Source organism: Mus caroli, unplaced genomic scaffold (genome assembly GCF_978045245.1).
Source record: "Mus caroli unplaced genomic scaffold, Mus_caroli_1 scaffold_8, whole genome shotgun sequence".
NCBI classification, from domain to species: Eukaryota; Metazoa; Chordata; class Mammalia; order Rodentia; family Muridae; genus Mus; species Mus caroli.
Genome location: NW_028227263.1, coordinates 42,729,600 through 42,754,863, shown reverse-complemented (window position 1 = coordinate 42,754,863; position 25,264 = coordinate 42,729,600). Strand labels below are relative to the sequence as shown.

The window sequence follows — 25,264 nt, the reverse complement described above, 5'->3', positions numbered from 1 at the left end:
CTACATTGTAATAGAACTGATTTTTGGAGAACAAAGCAAACGAAGGATTCCTTCGCGGATCTGTTTGGTCTTCACACTGTAGATGATTGGGTTAAGTACTGGTGGAACCAATAAATAGATATGAGCCATGAAGATGTGAATGAGGGGAGAGGAATGTTTGCCAAAACGATGGACAATAGACAATCCTATCATGGGCACATATAGAATTAGCACAGCACAAATATGGGATGCACATGTGTTGAGTGCCTTAAGCCTACCCTCACGGGATGCAATTTTTAACACTGAGTGAAGGATTAAAACATAAGATACAAAAATGCCCAGGGAGTCCATTCCCCACAGCAAAGTAATGAGTACAAGTCCATATATGACATTGAATCTTATGTCAGCACAAGCCAGGCGAATCATGTCCTGGTGCAAACAATAGGAATGAGAAAGGACATGAGAACCACAGAAGGGAAAGAAGGCTAGACGGGCTATAGGTGGAATTGTCAAAATAGAACTTCTGAGCAGAGCAACAGTTCCAATCTTGGCAATGAGTTTCGGCGTGAGAATGGTAGCATATCGCAGGGGGTGGCAGATAGCCACATAACGGTCAAGGGCCATGGCCAAGAGCACAGATGATTCAGTGAAGGAAAAAGTATGAATCAGAAACATTTGGACTACGCAGATATTAAACTGGATTTCTCGGGAAATAGACCACAACACCCTGAAAAGTGACATCATTGTGGGCAGGGACATGGCCATGTCAATGAGTGAAAGCATAGCCAGGAAGTAATACATGGGCTCGTGGAGTCTGGGGTCTGTACGCACAATGTGCAGGATCATACAGTTGCCTGTTATTCCAACAAGGTAAAGGAAGCAAAATGGAATGGAAATCCAGTGATGAAATTCCTCATAGCCAGGGATGCCTGTGAGGTAGAATGTAGAGGACACAATGGTGCTGGAGTTTGAGGTTGCCATTGGGCTTACTGATAGAGCTCAATCCAATCCCAAGGTTATTCTCTAATGTGGGAGGCATTGACAAGGTCAGGATCTGTGTCATGGGGTAGAGGGAGAGAACAGCAAATGATAAGGGCAGCAATAATTTTTAAAAGCCTTTAGTGCTTACATAGATTCACTCCTTAATCCTTTCTTCATCTGTACTGCATCATCTCCATTTCATTGTTCGTTAACATCAAAGCACAATATCTACTTTACTGCCATCAAAACATTGCAGTCAGCTTCACAAATGCAAGCCCATTAAAGCCCTCTCTGATCTTAAGGGTGAAAGAAGAGATCTTAAGTGAATTGGGAACCTGAAATGGCAGCAGCAGAATACAACACTATGACAGCAAATGCTGAGATTAATTGCAAAAGAATGTGAATCAGCTTTGAAAAACTGAACGGAGTAAAAGAGATTGAGCAGGAAAATAAATGACAGAAAGGTTTAATGACACATAAGTTTGAAGATCCCTTGACGAAATTCATTCCTTTGCATAGTAACCCAACACACACACACACGCACACACACACGCACACACACACACACACACACACACCATATCAAGATGTAAATCACCTTTTAATCTTTTTATCTATCATCAACTCCTCTAGTACTATGGACTACATGATGTGCTTTGTATTCAATTCAGTATCAATTCTGAAATGAAAAACTTCTCCAAGTAGGTTGCAAATGAAACCCTAGGAACATTTGCAAGCTATGAGACTGTGAATCCATTTTAGCAATCTTATATTCCCAATTTTATACATTTGCTAGAGCCTGCTACTTCTTTCATCTTATAATCCTTCATAGTGCTTGATTTATTTTGATAGTCCAATTTCTATTGATCCTGACTAGGTAACTCACCTACATGGGCATGGCATCATTTTCAGCATTTTCCTAAGAAAAAGAAGGAAGAGGAGGAGGAGGGTGAAGAGGAGGAGGAAGAGGAAGAAGAGGATGAGGATGAGTGGGAGGAGACTATTATTGCTTTCTAAATTTTAAAGTCTAGGGAAACTGCAAAGTGGGTTTGAGACTTGAGATGTAAAACATTTAAATGTTACTCTCATTTGGGTTGGAGTGGGAGTTTTAAATTTGCCTGCTGAAATTACATCTGAAATAATCCTTCGCCTCATTGTAGACAAGGATATGGACAGATGCTACCCGAAGGAAAGTCTGGGGCATCTTAAGTAAGGCCTGCTTTTCTGAATTTTTTTCCTATTTCAAGTTGGATGGTACAAGAATGGATACTAGAGAGACAGACAGACAGACACACACACACATACACACACACAAACACAGAGAGAGAGAGTGGGGGGAGAGAGATTGATTTAAGTATTTGTTGTCTTTATTCTGAAAAAAAAACTAATGTGATGCAACCTGAAATGAGATATGGGTAATTTTAAAAACATGAGAAAATAGTGAAACAAACAGATAGATAGGGAGAGGGAGAGAGACAGAGACAGAGACATACAGAGACAGAGACACAGAGAGAGAGGGAAACAGAGACAGACAGAGACAGAGAGTCAGAGAGAGTGAGACAGAGAGAATCACTAAAAAATATCTAATATTTCCTCTTGGCCCTCTTGTCTTCATTTTTTTGATGCCTTCCCTCTCCTCCCTTTTGCTTCTCAGCATCCTTCCTGTGTTTTCTTATATCCTCCCATTTATCTTTCTCCCAATCTCACATACTTTGTAGAAAAGTTGTTCCCTCTATAAAGGATGAATCTAACTCTGAAAGAAAGCAGGATGAATTAATAAGGCTCCCTGTAGTCGTCCTTGGAGAGTAATTTGCATACATGCAGGAGAGAGGATGTAACCCTGTCAGTGCCAACATTTCAATTTCGGGTTCTTTTCTGTTCTACTATCATGGCAGGATAATGAATTCTCTAGAGATTTTTTAAATATGTGTTGTCTCTGTGTCTGGAAAAGCTGATATGATGCAACCTGTAATGAGATATGGGTTTACACTGAGAACATGAGAACAGTGAAAAGTTTCAGACGTGGTCAAGATTGTGGAAAAACACAGAGTCTATATTTGAGAGCTATAGTACCTAAATTCAGTTCTATGTGCTAACAGGTATAATATGATTCAGATATTTGGAATGCCTTCTTCAAAAACATTTAGCAATAAAGCCAATTTCATGGCTGAAATCTGATTTTCCAAAATGGAACTCTTCTTAATATTCTACTTATTTCTAACCAAGAAAATAGATCTAGTCTATTTAATCTAACTTTACATAATACATTCACTCAATTAATAATTCATTCATGAATATATCATGAAAAAAGAAATAAGTTATTTGTCCTATCTCTGCCAAATTATCTGGTAATCTTAGCCCATAAGTTCAGCTTTGAATATTTCATTAGGTAAGAGAATATAGTGGTGTCTACATACAGTGATACAGTAGGATAGTAGCAAGACCACACCCAATAAAGGGTATACACATGTGAACAGTATGATTGATTGAGTTCTGAAATTCATCACTGTATAGCTGACCATAATATTATATGTTGATCTCTAGAGTCAATGATGGAAAACAGAGAGAGCACAGAAGAACATATATTGAAACACTTAATGTCCTGAGCCTCCATCCACTTCATACTTTGGCTCACGATGTCTTCTTTTCCCTCCAAAATGGTAATTGGTCACTTTCTCTGCATGAAGTCTTTCTGACCTCTTATCTAGTCTTGCTCTTGCTACGCATCAGGACAATCAATGGCAAGCAAGTTTACATCTAGAAATAGATAGATGGATGGATAGATACATAAATAGATAGATAGATAGATAGATATACATATATATATTCTGTAAACAGGCAAATATATGTGGGCATATATATACATATGTGTGCATATATATATGCACATTTGTATATGTACAAATATACATGTGTATAAAAATATGCATGGGTATGTGTGCATGTGTGCGTGTGTGTGTGTGTGTGTGTGTATGTGTGTGTATACACACACACAGGCACATAGACACAAACAACTTTCTGTGAACCCTGATTCAAATTTTTTATATTAGCCAAATGAGGACATGACCTAATACTTGTACTTTCTATTCTCTACTTCATTAAAAAAAAAACATTATGCACTGTTTCTTTACCTACTGTTAATCTGGAGTTTGGTTACTCCTTTTAATCTAATTTCTTAAGATACATTGATATGTTGATTCTTTAATAAAATATTGTTTATTTTTATGTGATCATTGACTTTATAATCTTCTCTCTTGGCCTCTTAAAATTGTATGTGATATAGCTCCAAAAGTAAGTATTGGTATGCTGTTAATCCATTACCATTTAAATATATAGATATAGATGGATATATATAAAGATGTAGCTACAGATACAGATATAGATCTAGAGATCTAGAGATCTAGAGATCTAGGGATCTAGAGATATAGAGGTATAGAGGTATAGAGATATAGAGTTATAGAGGTATAGAAATATAGAAATATAGAGATAGGTATAGAGATATAGAGGTATAGAGATATAGAGATATAGAGATGATATAGAGAGATAGAGAGATAGAGATGATATAGAGATATAGAGATGATATAGAGATATAGAGAGATAGAGTGATAGAGAGATAGAGAGATAGATGAGATAGAGAGATAGATGAGATATAGAGATATAGAGATATAGAAATAGAGAGATAGAGACATAGAGAGATATACAGATATACAGATATACAGATATAGAGATATAGAGATATACAGATATAAAGATATACAGATATAGAGATATACAGATATAGAGATATATAGAGATAGAGAGATATAGAGATATAGATATATAGATATATAGAAATATAGATAGATGATATATAGATATATAGATATAAAAATAGATATATAGATATATAGATATATAGATATATAGATATATAGATATATAGACATATAGATATATAGATATATAGATAGATGATATATAGATAGATGATATATAGATAGATGATATATAGATAGATGATATAGAGATATAGAGATATAGAGATATAGAGATATAGAGATATATAGAATCTTCCTTGATCATGTGGTTGCTCACTGATATTGCATCTCTGTATAGTTCTCAGGGTGTGTTTTTCTTTGCTCTTAATTAAGGGTTTTATGTAATTATGGTCAGCCAAGCTACTTGACATAATTTAATATTTTTTAAAAATTTCTATGACTTATTTTGAATCTACCACATGATCCATCCTGCAGAATCTTCTTCATACTGTTAAGAAGAATGTATGTTTTACATTTCCTGGATGTAGTCTTTCAGATGTTTATCAGGAACCACTGGTCCAGAGTAAAGTGCTAACTCCATTTTGCTGTTAAGTGTTTGACTGACTGACATCAATCCAATATTATATCATTATATTGAAAGGTAGGTGTTGATGTCTTCTATTAACTATACGTTGTATTTTGTCAGTTGCTTTAGGTTCTCTTAATGTATCTGTATATATATATATGTATACACACACACACATATATGTATATACATATATGTATATATACACATATATATATACTATGATATTGAGTAATATACATTTATATTTTTCCTGCTGTATTAATCTCTATATCATTATATAGTGAAACTTTTTGTCTCTTTTTTACTGCTTTTTATTTATACATTATTTTCTCTTATAAATGTATTTCTGCTTTTGCTATATTCCATTTTTTGGGAATATCTTATTTCATCCTAGTCACATTCAGTACATAAATCTCCTTAGGAAAATTTTTTTTCATAATCAATATGCAGTTTTCTTCTTTTAAATCTATTTAATTTCTGTATCTTTTAACTAGGAATTTTAATTCATGTGCATTTACTATGGTTATTGGTGCATGAGTCCCTAGGCCCAGCATCAACAAGAGTGGGGGTTTGTCAAGGACTAGGGATATCTGGTAGACAAATAAGAAAACATCAATTGAAGAAACTGACAGGGTTGTTCATTTCTGTGAGAGTTTTCTGAACTCAGGAGTGAGAATGCTCATATGGACTTGACTCAGCCCCAGTCTTTTATTGAAATCATACAGGGAAGTTGGGTTACAAAGCTTATGGGGGGGTAGGTAAATGCTTCTCTATTTTCCTTTGCCAATATTTTCTTGTGATTCAGAGTAGCAGAGATTTAGAACAGAAAAAGAAAACTATAAAATCTCAAACATAAAATTTTTGTACCAAACACAATGTTTTTATATCTCCCGACCACCAGTCTCTGGTGAAGTCAGTAGTAACAGTATTTTGGTTACAAAGTCAGTATCTTTCAGACATTTGTGAGTACAGTTTCATAAAAGAGTAAACATGAGGTCATATTGATGACCCTGTGTCCCAAGCTATTGTTCTCGCTGGCAAGAACACACTCGGAAGACAGGATTCTTCTGCAGCAAAAGCTTTTTTGCTTCTTCAGGAGGGAAGACCCCGAACCCAGAAAATGATGCTGCTTATATAGCCCTCAGTGTGGCGTGTCAGCACCTGATTTGTTGCTTGCCCATCATCTCATTACTACACCCCGAGATAGGCAGTGACTTGGCATGAATTCACTCTCGCATGTGCACACAAGTCTTGTTTATTAGTTAGGCACAGCGGAAGCCAGCGCCATCTGGTAATGGCGATTGCTCACGGTTCTCCACATCTCCCCCTTTTTGTTTTATTAAAATGAGGCTGGACTAGGTCTGTGTAATTATGTCCATCGGCTGTGGCTCCTGTCTTAGGTCGTTCCTCTAATGTCACAACCTTTCCCGTCATAGGGTAACCCTATCGCCACAGGGCCCCGTGTCTTAGGTTGATCTGTGCATGAGGAAAGTTGCCTGTTCCTGGATACCACAGTGCTATGTGACAGTAACTACTAAATGACCTAGGGTGAACTCTATCAAAGAGGCCAGCCAAAAAATGAAGAACTCAAATGCCGACTAATCCTTGAGCATAGATAGCCAGATTTTGGGGGAGGCCCCTTGTTCAATGGCCGCAAGTGCTTGAGCAATGACGACCTTGTCACGTGTTTGTTGGGCTCTGAGCTTGCAAACCAACCAGAGCATGAACACAAGTCCACAGCAGATGGCAGTACCAAATAAACCTACCCCCACCCATTCTTTAAAATAAGAAAATGCAGATGAAATCCAGGAGGAGAGGCCCTCTGTTAATGACAGGTCCACTAAGCGCCCAATTTTCTTTCACAACCCAACTGGGCCAACTGGTATAGGACGCCTATCTGTTCCTCAACCAGGTCAAGGTGCTGATTCAAAATCATCAGCCCTCCCTTCAACTGGGCACTAGCAGAAGTTTGGACATTGATGGCATCAGTCAGATCGACTGAAAGCTGATTTAATTTTGTGCCTGTTTGGACCATACTAGCCATAGCGTACACTGCAGCTGTAGCAGCAGCTGCACTGGCTGAAATTGCTATGATCAGGGCAGCAGTAATGCCAAAATCTTTTTATTGTTGTTGAAACAGGGATAAGGTGGAGGGTGTTTCCACTGGAACAGGGATCCAACGTGGGATCCGGCCACCATGGCGTGGGTGTCCTTTGTTATATCCCAACATTGAGAAATCCAACAAGACTTATTTACACAGCTTTCAAATGAATCATTAGACAAAATAAACAAAAAGGGAGCATAGGCACATACTGGAGTCGATATATAGCTGGTTGAATTAATCTGTGTCTTATTTAAACCAGAGATTTTTTTCAGTATGAATTATATATATTTTTTGTTGGTCTATATGCCCCAATCAGGATATAATTGGAGAGACCAGTGTAAATGGCCTTTCCTACAGCACCTTCTTTTAAGAAAACAAGGGGATTAAGATCTGTATGGCTTCTATTAATCCCACAAAGTAGCCATTTGCGGTAAGGGCTCATTCTGCGGTCCTGCAAGAAGAGGCCCGTTCTCATTACAAACTCTTCTTTAGGCCCAAACAACATATTGGGGGAGAAGGTAAAATATTTGTGCTCATCAATCCATCTAGCTACAGACGACTGGCAATCTGAACATGGTGGCAACTCCCCTACATCCTCTCCACCACAATGAGGAGCAATCTTCGGTTGAGGAGGACGCTCTGTCTCATTCCAATTAGGAGACGGAAATGTATCCTTTAGCCAGAGTGTCGATTGCCAGCAAAACCATGTAACATGAATACTATCATTACTTCCTTTTCCTCGGGTTTGGGTGAGATTTACAGTCCCACTGTCCAAAAATGATCCTAACATATGGATACTGAGCTGAATACAGTCCCCTTTTGCGATAATTGAAAACATAAGGAACCCTGTTCTTGGAGGGAGCGATTTTCTCCTAACGGGACCCGTAAAGGGTCAAATGGCAAATATGGTAATTCCAGTTTTTTATTAGTAGTAAAGAATTTTGGAAAAACTATAGCATCATAGCGAACTGGCATTGGTTTAGGGAAAGCCGAGAGAATGGCCCATCTCTGTTCACCCATCATACTAGGAACCTGAGACAAGTTCAGCATTGTCAGAATCAGGAGCAGTCCTCGGGAGGTCAGCATCTTCCACACCATCCTTAATTAATATCTTGAGGGTGAGTCGTTCCAGCAGCCAAAATGGGTTGTCTTCACTGTGTGGAAAAACACAGACAGCTCCCCTGGATCTTATTAAAATAGGATCCGGGCCTTTCCACAGACCAGATAAGACATCCTTCCATTTCACCATTTCTTTTGGTCTATCAGGATCTGACCTATGTCGATCAGCTGCAGAGCGACCTTGCTCGTTAAGATTCAAAAAATTAAGTGTGAAGAGTGCCATGGATACAGCTACTCTTGGCACTGAAGGCAGAGTCTCATCAACTCCCCCTTTTTGTTTTATAAAATAAGACTTGAGTGTACAGTGGGCACGTTTCACAATGCATTGTCCTTGAGGATTATAAGGAAGGCCAGTCAGGTGAGTGACATCCATTTGATGACAAAATTGCTGAAATTTAGTAGAGGTATATGCTGGCCCATTATCAGTTTTAAGGATTGTTGTCTTACCCCAAGCACTCCAAGCCTCTAAACAGTGCTGTATAACATGAAAGGCTTTCTCACCTGTTAAAGGTGTAGCAAACATAACACCAGAGCAGGTGTCAATGGAAACATGTAAATATTGATTTCTTCCAAAGTAGGAAATATGACTGACATCCATTTGTCAGACCTGTAATGGCCTGATGCCTCAGGGGTTTACCCCTATGTTGCGGCCTGCCCGCAGTCCACAACATGAACGGTTCAACTGAGAATCGTAGTTCGAGCTGAAAAGAGAGGAATCTAGACGGGGTGGAAGAAAGAATGGGGCCAAGACGATTCCATGTTCAAGGCCCACCTTTACTAATTTCAACATTCAGTTATAAAGGAAGGGGGAGGTATCCCAATTTCCTGCCAAGTAACTCGGGATCCAGTAGCAGGACGAACACGTGTGTGCCTCCAAGCAGCAAAGCCGACAGGGTCTAGCAGTGGGCGTGGCAGCATGAATGAGCAGGAAACTCCACCCTTGTGCAAGCAGGTTCAAGCAGGTGGAGGAAGGGAGACCACACCCCTACATGAGGAGTAGGCAAAAATTGACAACAATTTTGACATTGGGTGACAATGTCTCGAGCTTCTTTCCTGGTTAAAGTGAAATGGCAGCGCAAAGTTTCAGCCATCACGCGGAAGCGTTTATGAAACTCCCTTGCAGCCTCTGCCTGAGAGGACAGAGCAGCAGCCACGATTCTAGTAGCTTTGTCTGCCAAGTCATTTCCATGAGACATGGGGCCAGGAAGGCCAGAATGAGCCCTGACATGAGTAATATAAACAAGATGTCTTCTATGTAACAGGGCAGACTGAATTTGCTGAAAAATGTGAGCAAGCTTGCTAGAGGGTCTAATTAAACCAGCAACTTCAAGTGTATTAACTTCATTAACCACATGTAAGGAATCAGATACAATATGGAGCAGTCCCAGGAAAGTTTCAAGGACCTCTAGTACCACTAAACACTCTATAACGTGGGGTGATGTCTCATTATATTGTTTAGATGTTACTTGGCCATTTACTACATATGCACCTATGCCAGATTTGGATCCATCTGTATACACTACTACCCCATCCGGAAGTGGGTGTTTGGCTGTTATTACTGGAAACACTATGGCTTAGCTTAAGGCAAACTATAAAATTGGATGTTTTGGATAATGATAATCAATTTTTCCTGAATAGGAGGCATCCAAGACTGCCCAATCATTAGTTGTTGTTGCCAGGGTTTGAACTTGAGCAGAGGTATAAGGCACAATTAGCATATGAGGGTCTTTCCCAAAATGAGTAATGGCTGCTTTTATCCCCTGAAGTGCAAGTTGAGCAACTGCATTAGGATACCACTCAATGATTTTTAGAGGGGAGGCATTAGGGTGGACCCACAATAAGGGTCCATTTTGCCACAAGATTGCTGTTGGTAAATGTGCAGTTTTTAATATGCACAATTCAAATGACTTCGACTCGTCAATGCGTTGTAATTGAGCATCTTGTAAGGCATTTTCTATAGTTTGTAAAGCTTGACATGCAGCTGGGGTAAGTGCTCTGTGGGAGGAGATGTGGGTATCTCCCTCTAATATATCAAATAAGGGCTTTAATTCCACTGAGGGAATTTTCAAAAATGGTCTGAGCCAATTAATATCTCCCAGCAATTTTTGGAAATCATTCAAGGTATATAGCTGATCTTTGCGAATCTCTAATTTTTGAGGAACAATTTTGTCAGGATAAATGAGTGACCCTAGGAAGGATCCCATTCGAGCAACTTGCACCTTTTCGGTGGCCACCTGCAATCCCCATTGCCCTAACGTTTTTATTAATATAGGGTATGCATCTTCCAATAACTGTGAATTTTTATGGCAAATCAAAATATCATCCATATAAATTATAAAAAGTAATGATGGAAAATGCTCTCTAACTGACTTAAGTGCCAATTGCACATACAGTTGACACATGGTGGGGCTATTCGCCATCCCCTGAGGTAGGACCTTCCATTGGTATCTTTGATCAGGCTCTAAATGATTAATGGCTGGGATGGTAAATGCAAATCTTTGCTTATCTTGATGGCATAAAGGTATAGAGAAAAAACAATCTTTAATATCTATAATTATAATTTCCCAATTTTTGGGTAAGGGCGAAAGCAATGGTAACCCTCACTGAACTGGCCCATACAGGCACATTTGTGCATTAATTGCTCTAAGATCATGTAATAAGCGTCATTTGCCAGATTTTTTCTTAATTACGAAAATAGGTGTATTCTAGGGTGAGGTAGAGGGCTCTAAATGACCCAAGCGTAGCTGTTCAGAAATCTGTTTTTTGACTGCTTCTAATTTTTCAGAGGAGAGAGGCCATTAAGAAACCCATATAGCTTCCTCTGTAAGCCATGATATGGGCATGGAGCCCTCAATGGCCCCTAGGAAAAACCCAAACCTTGTCTCCCATTATTACCTTCTTGAGGGATGTGTTCCAGTCTACCCTGCTCTCCTTTCCCTAATCTTCTTCCTTCTTTATAGCCCGTTTTCTTCATCATTTGAACAGCTTGTGGCAAGTATTCATTAGTCAAGGTCATTCTCAGTGCCTGTAAAATGTCTCTCCTCCAGAGATTTACTGGGAGTGGTAAAACATAGGGAGTGAATCATCCCATTTGACCTTCAGGCGCTTGCCAGCTCAAAGCTCGAGGGACACCAGAGGAAGGAAAACAGCCATGTAGGCTTGGCAAAATTATTAACTGAGCTATTCTATCCCCTTGTGAAATAGAAAAAAAAACACCCTGAGGACAGGAACAGAGAACTTGAAGTTCCCCTTCATAATCTTGATTTATGACTCCAGGGTGAACAATAAGACCTTGTAAGGTAAGGGAGGCCAGGCCCAGTATTAGGCCAACACTTCCAGATGGCAGAGGCCCTTTGTAGTCAGTAGGAACGGGCTGCACCCCCATTTGGGGCATCATCATGAATCGGGTGGCGGCAAGGAGGTCCAATCCAGCTGATCCTTCTATTGCCCTGCGGACTGTGGGGTCCACCTTTTGCCTGCCGGGATCCCATATGTTTTGGGGCCCTGAGACCTGGGGCCCTGATACGCGTTTTTTGGACTGGCCTCATTCTCTACTGCATGAGGAAATCCTGGCTGCAGGGGCCTGCCTCGAATATCCTTGACTGAGCGACAATCTCTGGCCCAATGATACCCTTTCCCACACTTAGTACAGAGCACATCCTGGTGCTCTCCTTTTGACAAGGGCTCTACAGTCCTTTTTTAAGTGTCTTGGTTTGCCACAATTATAGCAGAGTTTGAGCTCAGCCGTGTCAGGGCGCTTCTGCCCTTGTAGAATGGCAGCTGCCAAACCGGCATTAGTGAGTGGCCCTCCAAGCTCACGGCAAACCTTCAACCAGTCCTGCAATCCCTTGCTCTTTCTGGGTGTAATAGCTGCCTTGCATTCCTTCATAGCCTATTCATAGACTAACTGTTCAATTAAAGGCATAGCTGCCTCTGGGTCTCTAAAAATTTTCCCTGCTGCTTCTGTCATTCTAGCCACAAAGTCTGAGAACGACTCCTGGGTGCCCTGAGTAATCTTTGTCAAATGTCCACTTTCCTCTCCCTTCCTAGAGAGTGCCTTCCATGTCTTAATGGGGGCAGCTGAGATCTGGGCGTACGCTCCCCAATGGTAATTTGTCTGGTTAGTAGCATGTTGTCCCTGACCTGTAAGCAACTCAAAAGTCCATGTTCTTTGGTCCCCTTCAACAGCGGCATTGCCCCTTGCCTGTGCTTGGCAGGAGTCTTGCCACAAAGCTTTTCATTCAAGATACATTCCCATATTAGGGGCTGCAGCTTTTACTACAGTCATCCAATCCCCGGGAGTCATTGCCAGAGTAGCAAGCCTTTTGACTTGCTCTACAGTAAAATTGGCGTTGACTCCATAGTTACGGACTGACTCAGCAAGTTCTTTAATCTGTATATACTCCACTGGAGCATGAATACATCTGCCATCAGTGCCTTCAAAGACTGGAAATGCTTGCTGCACTTTTCTCTGTTCCTCTTTTAGAATGAATGAGTCTGAATGATACCTCTGCACATAGGGTTGAGGTGAATGATACCTCTGCACATAGGGCGGAGGTGAATGATACCTCTGCACATAGGGCAGAGGTGCACTAGGACCCAGAGGTCGAGGGCTCAGAGACCGTGCAGCAAGCTGACATTTGTCTCTAGTTGCTTTTGTTTTATTCTGTGACTGATTAGCTCTTTCATCTGGCTGGTATCTTTCTCCCTCATAGTGAGCCGCTTCTTCCTCTAAGTCTGTTTCCTCAGAGGGGCTAAGCTCCTCATCTGATTCTGAGCTAACAGCTAGTGCCTTGAACTCATCTAATGGCAGATAGAGGCTCCTTCCCTTATGTGCCTCCCCAGCTCGATCTCTCTTCATCTTTCCCTTTCCATTCCTTTTTCTAAACTCTCCCAGGGCATTCTTTTCCTTATTTCTCTTTTCCTATGGCTCAAGGCCCGTGAAAAGGCTTTTATTCTTAGGTGCACCTTGTTTTCTCTGAACTCTTAATCTCTCTCCCTACTCTGTCTCTGATAGACTGTCTTGGACCTCCTCCAGGACCCTCTGCCCAGCCTCAACCATTTGCTGACAATCCTCGTCTTTTAAGCAGGATCTTACCAGCTTCCAAAACAGCATGGTTCCTACTTTAAGTTTGCTGTTCTGCTGTTCCCTAACTAGATCTCCTTTCTGTTTCTCCCAAGAGAAGGAATAGTAAATAGATAAGCAGAATGATTCTTACTAAGAATAGTTTCAGAGACACGGGCTCCGGTGGTGGGGGTGGGGGTAACTAGTTAGTTCATATTGTTTTCCACCTATAGGGTTGCAGATCACATTAGCTCCTTGGGTACTTTTCCTAGCTCCTCCATGGTGGCCCTGTGATTCATCTAATAGCTGACTGTGAGCATCCACTTCTGTCTTTGCTAGGCCCAGCATAGCCTCACAAGAGACAGCTATATCTGGGTCCTTTCAGGAAAATCTTGCTACTGTATGCAATGGTGTCAGCATTTGGAGGCTGATTATGGGATGGATCCCTGGGTATGACAGTCTCTAGATGGTCCATCCTTTCGTCTCAGCTCCAAACTTTGTCTCTGTAAATCCTTCCATGGGTGCTTTGTTCCCAATTCTAAGAAGGGGCAAAGTGTCCACACTTTGGCCCAGAGCTCATGTCTCTAGCTGCATATGTATCAGAAGAAGACTTAGTCGGCCATCAGTGCAAAGAGAGACCCATTGGTCTTGCAATCTTTACATGCCTCAGTACAGGGGAATTCCAGGGCCAAGAAGTGGGAGTGAGTGGGTAAGGGAGTGGGTGGGAGGGCATGGGGGACTTTTGGGATAGCATTGGAAATGTAAATGAAGAAAATACCTAATTAAAAAAAAAGAGAATAGTTGCATAAATGACATCATGAGGTGCTTGCACCAAAGAAGCAGGCCATGGAGCCACTCAGTACTCATACTGGGGCGCATAAGAGGCCGTAGTTTTGTGCTCCGAAACACAGTGAAAGACTCTAAGACTCCCAAAGGGAGACACTCACTCAAGCCTCGGGGCAGCCGCGCACCCAAGAAGACACTGAGACCGAACTTAAGATGTATAGAGAGTAAGATTTAATACAGCAATGACAAGAAAGCACATAAAAAGCACATATACCAGATATCTGGGGTCGAAACTCATGCAGCCAGCAAGGTGCAGAGGAGATTCGGCAACTAGCCCAACTTTTCACAGGCTTTTATAGAAAACAGCCAAGGGGAAAAGTACAAGTTTTACGTCACCAAGGGGCTTTGCCAAGGGGCTTTACATAACCAAGGGGTCGTGTCCTATATTTTGGCAATGTACTCGATCTATTGGAACATTCTGGGGTAGTACCAGGAGGCCCATATCTCAAAAATGTTCTTGGAACAGTCTTCAGTTAGGAGGGGTAGGACTAGGTTTGTTCCAGGAGACCCCTTATCTAAAAAATGTTCCTGAAGCAGTTTCCAATTGGGAGGGGGTACCTTGGGGTAAAAAGTTCAGGAGTGCTCCGGGAACAGTCTCTGGATGGGAGGGGTAAGAGAGTTCAGCTTTTCTTCTTTCATTCCCCCCTTCTTTTAGTAAATAATTCTAATCTTAGAATTTCAGAAGTCTATATTTTTATGCGGAGAATACTGCATTTACTCTATTTTAACATGGGAACAAAAACAGAACAAGAAGCATTAGTAAACAGAATTAGGCAGGGGCCCTTTTAGCGAGGCTTGAGGGTCTGGGCATGATGCAGGTGCACGTAGATCAGATCTCTGGCTGGAACTGGTGAGATGTCCTTGGGGTACCCAGCTCACTCACTGTCTTGGCTGTTGGGATCCCTGGCGCGATGTCGTCCGCGTACTCAGTCCAATTTTTTCCAGTTGTGACCAGACCACCTGCAAGCCTTTTAACTTAGCATACAGATCATTATTATAACAACATAAGTTTAAACACATCATTTGAGACTATGATGGGCATAGGAGTTTCATAAAGGATTTTAAACAGAGTAAAACTGAATCAAGAAATAGGGCATAGGGAAGGAACACCAAGTCTGTGCCAGTCTCCACGATTAATTTTGTCAAGGTCTGTCTTAGAGTTTTAAACTAATTTTTATCTATCCTGAGCTCTGAGGTCTATACACACAATGTAATTTTTATTTGACCTCTAAATGCTTGGCCACACCCTGACTTACCTGGGCAACAAAGCAGGGCCATTATCTGACACTATTGCTCTTGGCACTCTGAACCTTGGAAAAATTTTCTTTAATAATCTTCTTGATGACTATGTGAGCAGTCTCATTTATCCATATTGAGAACGTCTTTTTCTGCAGATGTCAACAGCTTTCTTTGTCTGTATATTGTTCCATACAGTGGCAAAAGCATACCTGCTGTCAGTGTCATTTATAAAGCTTGTATCAAAACCACAAGTTCAGCTTTTTGGGCTGAAGTCTCTTTAGGGAGGCTGCTGGCCTAGATCACCTGCTTTTTGTCCACTGCTGCACTGCTGTCCCCGCCTTCCGCTTACCTTTAACCATGAGGCTACTGCCATCCTTGTACCAGTTCAGCATATAGGGTAAAAAGGCTTAGTCAGATCTGGCAAAGCCAGAGCGGGGGCTGCAAGCAGGGCTGCCTTTATGCTGTCAAAGGCTTTTTGGTGTTCCTCAGTCCAGGTGAATGGGACTTTTTCTTTAGTCCAGAGTCTGCAAAAGCCCACCGTTCCCAGAAACTCACGTACTTGGCACGGGGTGGTGGGGGTTGGGATCAGCATCACAGTCTTTTTTCTTGGCTTCGGTGAGCCACCGCTTTCCTTCCCGGAGGGTGTACCCTAGGTAGGTCACCTCGGTGCGACATAGCTGGGCTTTCTTAGCCGATACCCGGTACCCCAACTCACCCAGTTCATTCAGGAGCTTCTAGGAGGGCCAGAATTTTTTCTTTGTCTTTGATGTCTCTGCCTTCAGCCAACCGCAGGGCTTGGGTTAGCGCCAAGAGTTCAGCCTTCTGAGCCAAAGTTCCTTCTGCCAGAATGTCAGAGCAGTGATGAGTAGGTGAAGACTCAGCAGGTTAGCAGGGGAAGCGAAGGTCACTTGTTCTGTCAACAAAAAGCTCTAATAATGTGTCCATCAGTCAGGGAAACAATTGGATCATGTGTCCCTGACCAAAAGCCATTATGTGCAGACAAGCAGGCCATCTCTCAATCACCAGGTCTAATTTTTCCAAGTATGTCACCGGTCTTTTAGGGTCCCAATTTCTGAGTAAGAACCTCTTTGGCAATACTTTTGTTCTCAGTCACATTTAGGAGTCCCAAAGTTGGGGACAACATTAGGGCAGTCTCAATAGCATCTAAGGCCATCTAAGGTTGTTCTTTTTATTTTTTATATGAAGGGCTGTTTATCTTTTTAATGCAGCAAAACCTGGAATCCACAGTTTGCAAAGACCTGTAGTGTCCAGGGACCTTTTAAACTTGCTTTGCATTGGTCAGTGGAGGAATATGAAAACACAGTCTCTTTTTAGCTGCTTCAACAGGTAAACCACCGGTCTCTTTTAAGGACTCAGCTTCTGTGTTAGCACCCCTTCTGCTATTTCCTTACTTTTAGCCACGAGCAGGTGAAGGGTTTGGTCATGAGGGGGGCTCTTCTTCTTTTTGTTAGGACAGGCTCTCACCCAGTGCTCTTCTTTTTTTTAACAATAAACACTTTGATCTTTAGCCAAAAGCTTGCTTTTGTTGCCAGGTACTAAGTTTTCTAGTCTCCCTGACTTTTGTGACCAGCATTTTTTACAGATCATTTCTAAGTGCTAGTATTATTAGCAAGTGTCACTTTGCTAGGTTCTAGTCTTTGTCATTTATCTCTTTTTGCTCCTGTTTCTTAACTGCAATGGAGATCTCATATAATGTCTCTCTCTCTATCTATAAATATATCTTTTTGTGTCTCTTCCCTGTCCTTGCTTACTTTGAATGTTATCTAATTATTACATCTATATTCTGTCACTTAACTTTTTTCATAGTTTACCTCTTTTTACTGTTAGGTCAGATTGTCGGGGCACTTTCTAGTCCCACAGAGACGAGACCTCATCAGAGCCTGGCAGTTAGACCCATAGGTGCTCCTTACCTTGTATGTCTCCCTCACCGGAGCCCAGAACAGACTTACTGCCAGCAACTCAGGGCAGTGCCTGAGAAGAGAAAACACATGGGGCAGAGAAGGGAGTGCAGTTCTCACATCTAGCTACACCAGACCACTGATATTTCAAAATGAACACAATTTTTTTCTGTTTACAAGAGACAGGATACAGGGGACAGGAGAATGAGCCTTTCTCCCACCCAGGAGGCAGGCAAAGGCTGAAAACAGATCCTTTGATGTGAAGAGCCCAGCGCCGAGTCTCCACCGCGTGCGGGAATGTGGTGTAAACTCCTGGGAGTGGCAAACAAACGCTGGCAGGCAGAGGCAGCAATTTAACTATTTAACTACCTGATAGACACCTGGTGCTCTCTGCACTGTCTTTGGGGAGGGAGCACGCAGCCAGGCAGGCACAAGGGAGTGCGGGTAGACTCTGGGGGGGGGGGGAAACCAAAGGAGGGACGCGGCTGTAGTCGGCCCCTCCCCAGCTGTGGCAGGCTTCACGGCTATTCCGGGGCGCCAGGCGGGACTGACAGGCCGCCGCACTCACTACCAGCATTTTACAACTCACTCGCAGGGCACAGACAGCCTCCGTTGCTGCTGTGTCTGCAGAACTCAGAACCTCAGCACCACTGCTGCAGCTCTGGATCTCAGAGCTCTTTTGAGCAGCCTGGGGAGGACCGGCCTGGTGGTTTTTTTTCTCTTTTTTTTTCCTTTTTTTAAAACCATTGCTGACAAATTCTGTCCTGACGTCAGTCCAAGTCTACAGTCGACAAAGGGTTAACACACACACACACACACACACACACACACACACACACACACACACAGTCTTGTCACGTGACCAAAACACAACCAGCCAAACGCCACTTTCTGACGGGGTCGGATTCCACATTGACTCTTTTTCCTGATAGGGGTGGGATTCCACATCCACTCCCGCTCTGGCAGAGAGAACACTCTCTCTCTCTTTCACTCTGCCAGGCAACAGCCAGGTCTTTTTGACTGTTCTGTACCCTGGGCACTCCTTCCAGGGTCTCCCTTGGAACATCTTTTTGGGGTGCAGACTGTGAGGCCATAGACAGTCGTCCTCTCACAGCCACTAGGGTCCTTACGGTCCACAGTGGCAGCTGCCAGAATAAACCCACAATCTCAGAATACACAAATGCAGCAGTTCCACACCTACACACCCAGCAGATTGTCCCAATTCTAGAATAATAGCAAACACAACAAGAGCAGACACGAGACTGAGACACCACAGGCAACTTACAGAATCAGATGGCCTCTCCAAGGCCGACAGATTGAGACCTTCCTGGTCTCCAGAGGGGTCCACCAAGCGTCCTTGGTCCTCCCCTATCTCACCTGGGACGTCTCCCAGGGGCAGATCGGACGGTGGACACCTGGGCACGTCTGCTCTTATCCACTCCGCACTCCCTCCCGGAGTGCGGTCTCTGGTGCTCTTACTGAGCACAGAGCGTCACGCAAAACCAGAACTGCGATCGCACCAGATACAGATTCAGATGGCCTCTCCAAGGCCCACAGATTGAGACCTTCCTGGCCTCCAGAAACAGAACACAGACACTAGACCAAGGCAGAACAGAAAATCTTACCTCTGAGTGGGTCCAGGACTTCTGGGTGGTCGCGCTGATTCCCGGCCAACGCACCAAATGAAAGACTCTAAGACTCCCAAAGGGAGACACTCACTCAAGCCTCGGGGCAGCCGCGCACCCAAGAAGACACTGAGACCGAACTTAAGATGTATAGAGAGTAAGATTTAATACAGCAATGACAAGAAAGCACATAAAAAGCACATATACCAGATATCTGGGGTCGAAACTCATGCAGCCAGCAAGGTGCAGAGGAGATTCGGCAACTAGCCCAAATTTTCACAGGCTTTTATAGAAAACAGCCAAGGGGAAAAGTACAAGTTTTACGTCACCAAGGGGCTTTGCCAAGGGGCTTTACATAACCAAGGGGTCGTGTCCTATATTTTGGCAATGTACTCGATCTATTGGAACATTCTGGGGTAGTACCAGGAGGCCCATATCTCAAAAATGTTCTTGGAACAGTCTTCAGTTAGGAGGGGTAGGACTAGGTTTGTTCCAGGAGACCCCTTATCTAAAAAATGTTCCTGAAGCAGTTTCCAATTGGGAGGGGGTACCTTGGGGTAAAAAGTTCAGGAGTGCTCCGGGAACAGTCTCTGGATGGGAGGGGTAAGAGAGTTCAGCTTTTCTTCTTTCATTAGTACCCCAGATTTTCTTCCTTGTCTTCAGGGTCCAGCCATCTAGAGCTTAATGTGAGATGTATTCAACACATAAGCTTTAAAATTAACATTGTTAATATTTTTCTTCTAGTTTTGTTGAAATTGAACTCTTAATCCTTATGCTTAGACTATCTTTATTTTTCTGGTGTTAAGTTTTATTCTAGTAGTGTTTTGACTTCTGTATTATTTTGTTATGTCTTTTATGGATTTATTCTCTGTATTAATCATGAAGACTGAAAATTATAGCACCTTTGGATGATAACAAGCTATTTTGAAGTAATAGCAATTTAGCATTGATTTAAAGATGCAAAAGGAAACTCAAAAGAAAAATTAAAAAACCCAGTAAAACCTTGACTTGTCTTTAATTCCTCCACACAGTTTGATTTTTCATCTCCACCTTTACATCTTTGTGTATTTTTCAACTCTTATTAATAGTTATTATTTGGAGGTATTTTGCCATTTGTTTTTCACACTACATATGTGAATGTTTATTTACTGTGTTCACGTTAGAACATTCTAAATTTTTCTACAAAGTTACTCAGTGAGGTGAGTCTTTTTCAGCACTGAACATTTTATCCTTTATCACTTGTATTTCTTCAAACAGGTTTTAAAAACTCTTCTGGGCATACTGCTCAAAAAAAAATTTGATTGTGTTAAGTTCACTCAGCTTTGTCAGCTAAGTTCACTTTGTATTCCTGATTGGCAGCTTTGCTGAATGCCTTTGGAATTGTTATTTTCTTCAGTGCAATTTTTTTAACTATCAGGCTTTTTCTAAGAAATCACAGACAAAGAGAGATGCCCATGTATGCTATTCATTCATTTTCTCTTGCTCCCTTGAGATGAACTCATTTTATCTCTAACCTTGAAGAATTTGAGAAGATTGTATCTTGAGGCAGACTTGAAGTACTTAGGTTTGACTCACTGACATGGATATCTGCATCTGATTCTAGGACTATAAAATTTCTGTTGTGATCTCTTTAAATAGACTTTGTGCCTCTTTGGTATTCTCAAGTCCTTCATAAACTAATGCTTGAAAACATACTCTCTTAATACTCTCCCAAAGCTTCATTTTTGTCTGCTCAAAAATTCCCATTTCAGCCGGGCGTGGTGGCGCACGCCTTTAATCCCAGCACTCGGGAGGCAGAGGCAGGCGGATTTCTGAGTTCGAGGCCAGCCTGGTCTACAAAGTGAGTTCCAGGACAGCCAGGACTACACAGAGAAACCCTGTCTCGAAAAACCAAAAAAAAAAAAAAAAAATTCCCATTTCAAATATCTGATCTCACTAATTCTTCATCTGTCTAGAACATTTACAGCATTTATTGCCTCCTTTCATAACTTCAGTTTCACTTAGTATGACTTTTCAGCTTGAGAATGTCTCTTCAGTTTCATAAATTATCTGTCTTTTGCTTTGCAATGAGAAAATATTAAACTGTTATGTGTTTTCTTGAAATTTGTTGAAATTTCTTAAAACAATCAGCTTAACTTTCTTTTTGAAATGAGTTTCTATGGGGTCATATTCTGCAATTTCATGTGTATTTTTAAAAAATTTTGATGCTATAATTGCATCATTTCTCCCTTTCCATTCCTCCATCCAAACCTTCCCATATATCCATCATTGCTCTTTTTCAAATTCATGACCACTTTGTTATTAATTGTTTTAGATGCCAACCAAAGGACATACACACACTGAACCTAGGCCTCCCTACACATATGTAGCAGATGTGCAGCTTGACCTTCATGTGGGTCGTGAAAAACTGGAATAAGGGTTATCCCAAAAGCAGTTGCCTATATATGGTATATGTTCTTCTGGGTGAGCAGTCTAGACTTGCCTCAGTGGGAGAGGAAGTACCTAGCTTCACACAACCTTGATGTTCAAGGGTGGGGGTGAGGATGAGGGTGAGGGGGATACCTAGGGGGAGCCCCGCCCATTCAGAGGAGAAGGGGAAAGGGAATGGGGAAAGGAATATGGGAGGACCGGGATGGGAGCAGTGATTAGGAAGTAAAATAAATAAATGTTTATATATATATATATATATATATATATATATATATATATATATAAACATTTAAGTTAAATTTTAAAAAAAGAAAAATTCTTCTCAAAAATTATTGTTTAAATCTACCTATTGAATGATTCTCTCTGTATATGTCTATCCATATCTATCAATCTTTCTGTGTGTGTGTATCTGTCTCTGCCTCTTTCTGTCTCTTTCTCTGTCTTTCTCTCTTATTTATTAAAATATTTTTTATCTAAAGTAAGAAATCCTTATGACTTTTCCATCTACAATGATTTTCTTATTGTGTGATAATAATCAACTTATTATTTCTAAGACTTGTTTTTTTGTTAAACAAAATTTAGTGTTGATATTCATAGATACATCAAAATAATGAATTGAAGATATAGAGAAATTTTAAGGAATTTTAATCCAGTATCAAGAGAACACAGCAAAAAGACCTAGGTATGTGTGATCTGGCCAGAGTGCAACATGCCACATAGCATTAATCCCTCTGGATAGAATACAGACACACTCTTAGAACAGGCCTTTAATGTAAAATTGGTTTATAGAAGGAAGCAGCCATGTTTGAAAGTAATGTCTAATTGGGGGGCAAACAAAATGACAAGTCAGAGAAAGATTTTACATCATGAGTCAGAGATAGGATATGTCCAAGTCTCACAAGATCAGCACAGGAAAGCAAAGCTTTTAAAGAACAACACAGGGAGAGAGTTAGTGATTTGGGACTCAGTGCAGTGAGTGCAGTGGAGTTGAATTCATACATGAGTCCATGCAGGTCCTTGCTTGTCAGCAGAGGCAGCTGAAGTCAGAGAATAAAATGGATCCAGAAGATTAAAACAAATTTCTAGGATTAGTTTGAGGTCAAGCAGAGCAACTCAGTGAGAAGGTGAGAATAGCTAGATTAAATCAGTTTGGAGAGGCATTTGAATCTGAACAGCTCAGTTGAATCAGCCAACCAGAGTTGAAAAAGAACTAGAGAGGGTGAGTTTATTCAGTAGTAAGCCTCTGTGTCAGCAATTACATCAGGAAGATAAAAGGTACTTTTACATGGAGATATAAACAGGATGTGAAAATTGTAAAGATAAGTGCAGAGTCCCTGCTCATAAGCAGTGTGGCTCTTATAAAACTCAGAATAATAAAAGTATCCCTTCAGATATAAGTGCTTCCTTTGCCTTAAGAGTAATGGTCTAAACTTCTGAATGTATAGATTTTTCTGTATCGTTGATATCTGTGCATATTACATTAACATCCATACATGCAAATTTATTTGTGTTCTAATAAGATCCAGACAGTGTGTCCTAAAATTCATGACAAAAGTTGGGTATGCAATTTTTAAATACAGCAGTTCCAGCTCAGTATTCAGTTATTCTTCACCCTCTAATTTTAGTGCAAAACAAGTAAAACTCAATTGTACATTATAATAATTACATATGAGGGTCTAATCAGTATATATGATTATATTATTGCTTCAGTTTTCTAAAAGTTTATTTGAGAATATGCTAATACTTTACTCATTCTTTGGAATTTCTCTATTCATGTTGCTTGGAATCTTTAATGGGTTTTGAATAATATAATATAATGGGTCACTAAATAAGTTTTTGTGAATTCTTCCTTATATTATCACTGTATCTTTACTCATAAAAAGTATGTATAATTGATTAGCCATTCCATAATACAGTTTAGAAGAAAATACCAGAAAGTAAAACATAACCAAAATAATGAGTACAGGTTGGGTAAGAAGTTTCAGAATGGTGATTCACAGCACTTTCCCTGAAATTTACTTTAGGAAATGCTAATTTTGAATTTTGCTTTTAAATATGATTACATGGTGTCAGAAAAGAACATACAAATTTATATTCATAGTTCCAAACAAATAAAGTGCTCTAAAATTTTTGAAATTAAAACAGAAATACACAAGGTTGTTTTTGTTTATATAACCCATACTTCCTTAAATTTTGAGTATGTGAAATTCAGATGCTGCCACACACTTTCTTACCTGTAGAAGATTTAGAGTTTATCTCATTCAAGTTCTAATTAGAAACCACATAACATTGAAACAGAGGGAGTCACTAATGTTCACTGGGGGTTCTTGGAAAAAGCATTTTTAGGACTTTGTCATGGACTTGTATAGTTTTAACACCATAAACAATGGGGTTCAGAAAAGGTGGGACTAACAGGTAAAGGTCTGACAGGAGGATGTGCACATGGTGGGGTATGTGAGCCCCAAACCTGTGTATGAAGAAAGAGAAGAAGGCCAGAAGGTAGAACTGCAGGAAGACACAGATGTGAGCAATGCAGGTATTGAAGGCTTTGAATTGAGCCTCCTTCTGGGGCAGCTGGAAGACTGTGATGAAGATTCGCACATAGGAGAAGGTAATGAAGACTATGTCAAACCCTAAGATGGCAAAGGCAACAAGGAGGCCACATATCTTGTTGATTGTGATATCTTGAGCTGCCAGTTTCACAATGGCCATGTGTTCACAGTAAGAGTGGGAGATAATGGTAGTTCTAAAGTACTTAAGGCGACATTTGATGAGTAGTATGGATGGGGATACAAGAATGAAAGCCCTGAGTAATGCACCAGCTCCAAGGCAAGTGGTGAGTTGTGGAGAGAAGATAGTAGCATGTCTGAGGGGGTTGCAGATAGCCACATAGCGATCCAGAGCCATGGCCAGGAGGATGCCTGATTCTGTGGCTTGGAATGAGTGGATGAGTTCCATCTGCAGCAGGCAGACATCAAAGAAAATCTGTGGCATGTGAAACCAGAAGATGCCCAACATTTTGGGAAGAATGCATGTGCTAAGGGCAATGTCTGTGAATGCCAAAATGGCCAAGAAAATGTACATGGGTATGTGGAGGCTCTTTTCACTTTTGATTATAACTAAAATTAAGGAGTTCCCAATCATAGCAATGATGTACATGACACAGAATGGAATTCCAATCCAGCACTGCACTGACTCCAGGCCAGGGATGCCCACTAGTGTTAACACAGAAGGCATGAAGACTGAGCCATTGAACTTGATCATGGTGAGCTCAGAAACGTGTAGCAGTATTGCTGCTTCAACTTCTGCTACATGCTAAGACTAGATGCATTGAATTTAAGAGAAATTAATTCATTAGCAAAACATAATCTAAGTAGGTTAGAGGTAAACCACCCTCTCTTTTTTATCTCAGGTTCTCTTAATTTTGTCATTTCCAACTGGATTTAAAAATTAGCCAGTAAATTTTAAATTTATAATTATTTTAATCATTTTGATTTAGTGAAGACAAAATTGCTCTGTGGCTTTTTTCTGCCACAAGAAAACTTCTCCCCAAAACTCTCATTTTTTACTTATTATCTGTTTTGTGCATCATTATGTATTTCTAAGTGCAATTCATAGGATGAAGATATTA

The 25,264-nt window shown here is 40.9% G+C and overlaps 2 protein-coding genes across 2 annotated transcripts; both read right to left on the bottom strand.

Moving 5' to 3' along the window:
• LOC147002913 (olfactory receptor 51G2-like) lies at positions 1-960 on the bottom strand. Its single transcript, XM_085842538.1, has one exon. The coding sequence runs from the start codon at positions 958-960 to the stop codon at positions 1-3; it is 960 nt and encodes a 319-aa protein (XP_085698664.1).
• Positions 961-23,940: 22,980 nt separating this feature from the next.
• On the bottom strand, positions 23,941-24,897 carry LOC110298718 (olfactory receptor 52A5-like). Its single transcript, XM_021168121.2, has one exon. The coding sequence runs from the start codon at positions 24,895-24,897 to the stop codon at positions 23,941-23,943; it is 957 nt and encodes a 318-aa protein (XP_021023780.2).
• Positions 24,898-25,264: the final 367 nt, after the last annotated feature.

What these genes read in the sequence shown, in the direction of transcription:
- LOC147002913 (XM_085842538.1), bottom strand. Translation starts at nt 960, where the DNA reads ATGGCAACCTCAAACTCCAGCACCATTGTGTCCTCTACATTCTACCTC.
- LOC110298718 (XM_021168121.2), bottom strand. Translation starts at nt 24,897, where the DNA reads ATGATCAAGTTCAATGGCTCAGTCTTCATGCCTTCTGTGTTAACACTA.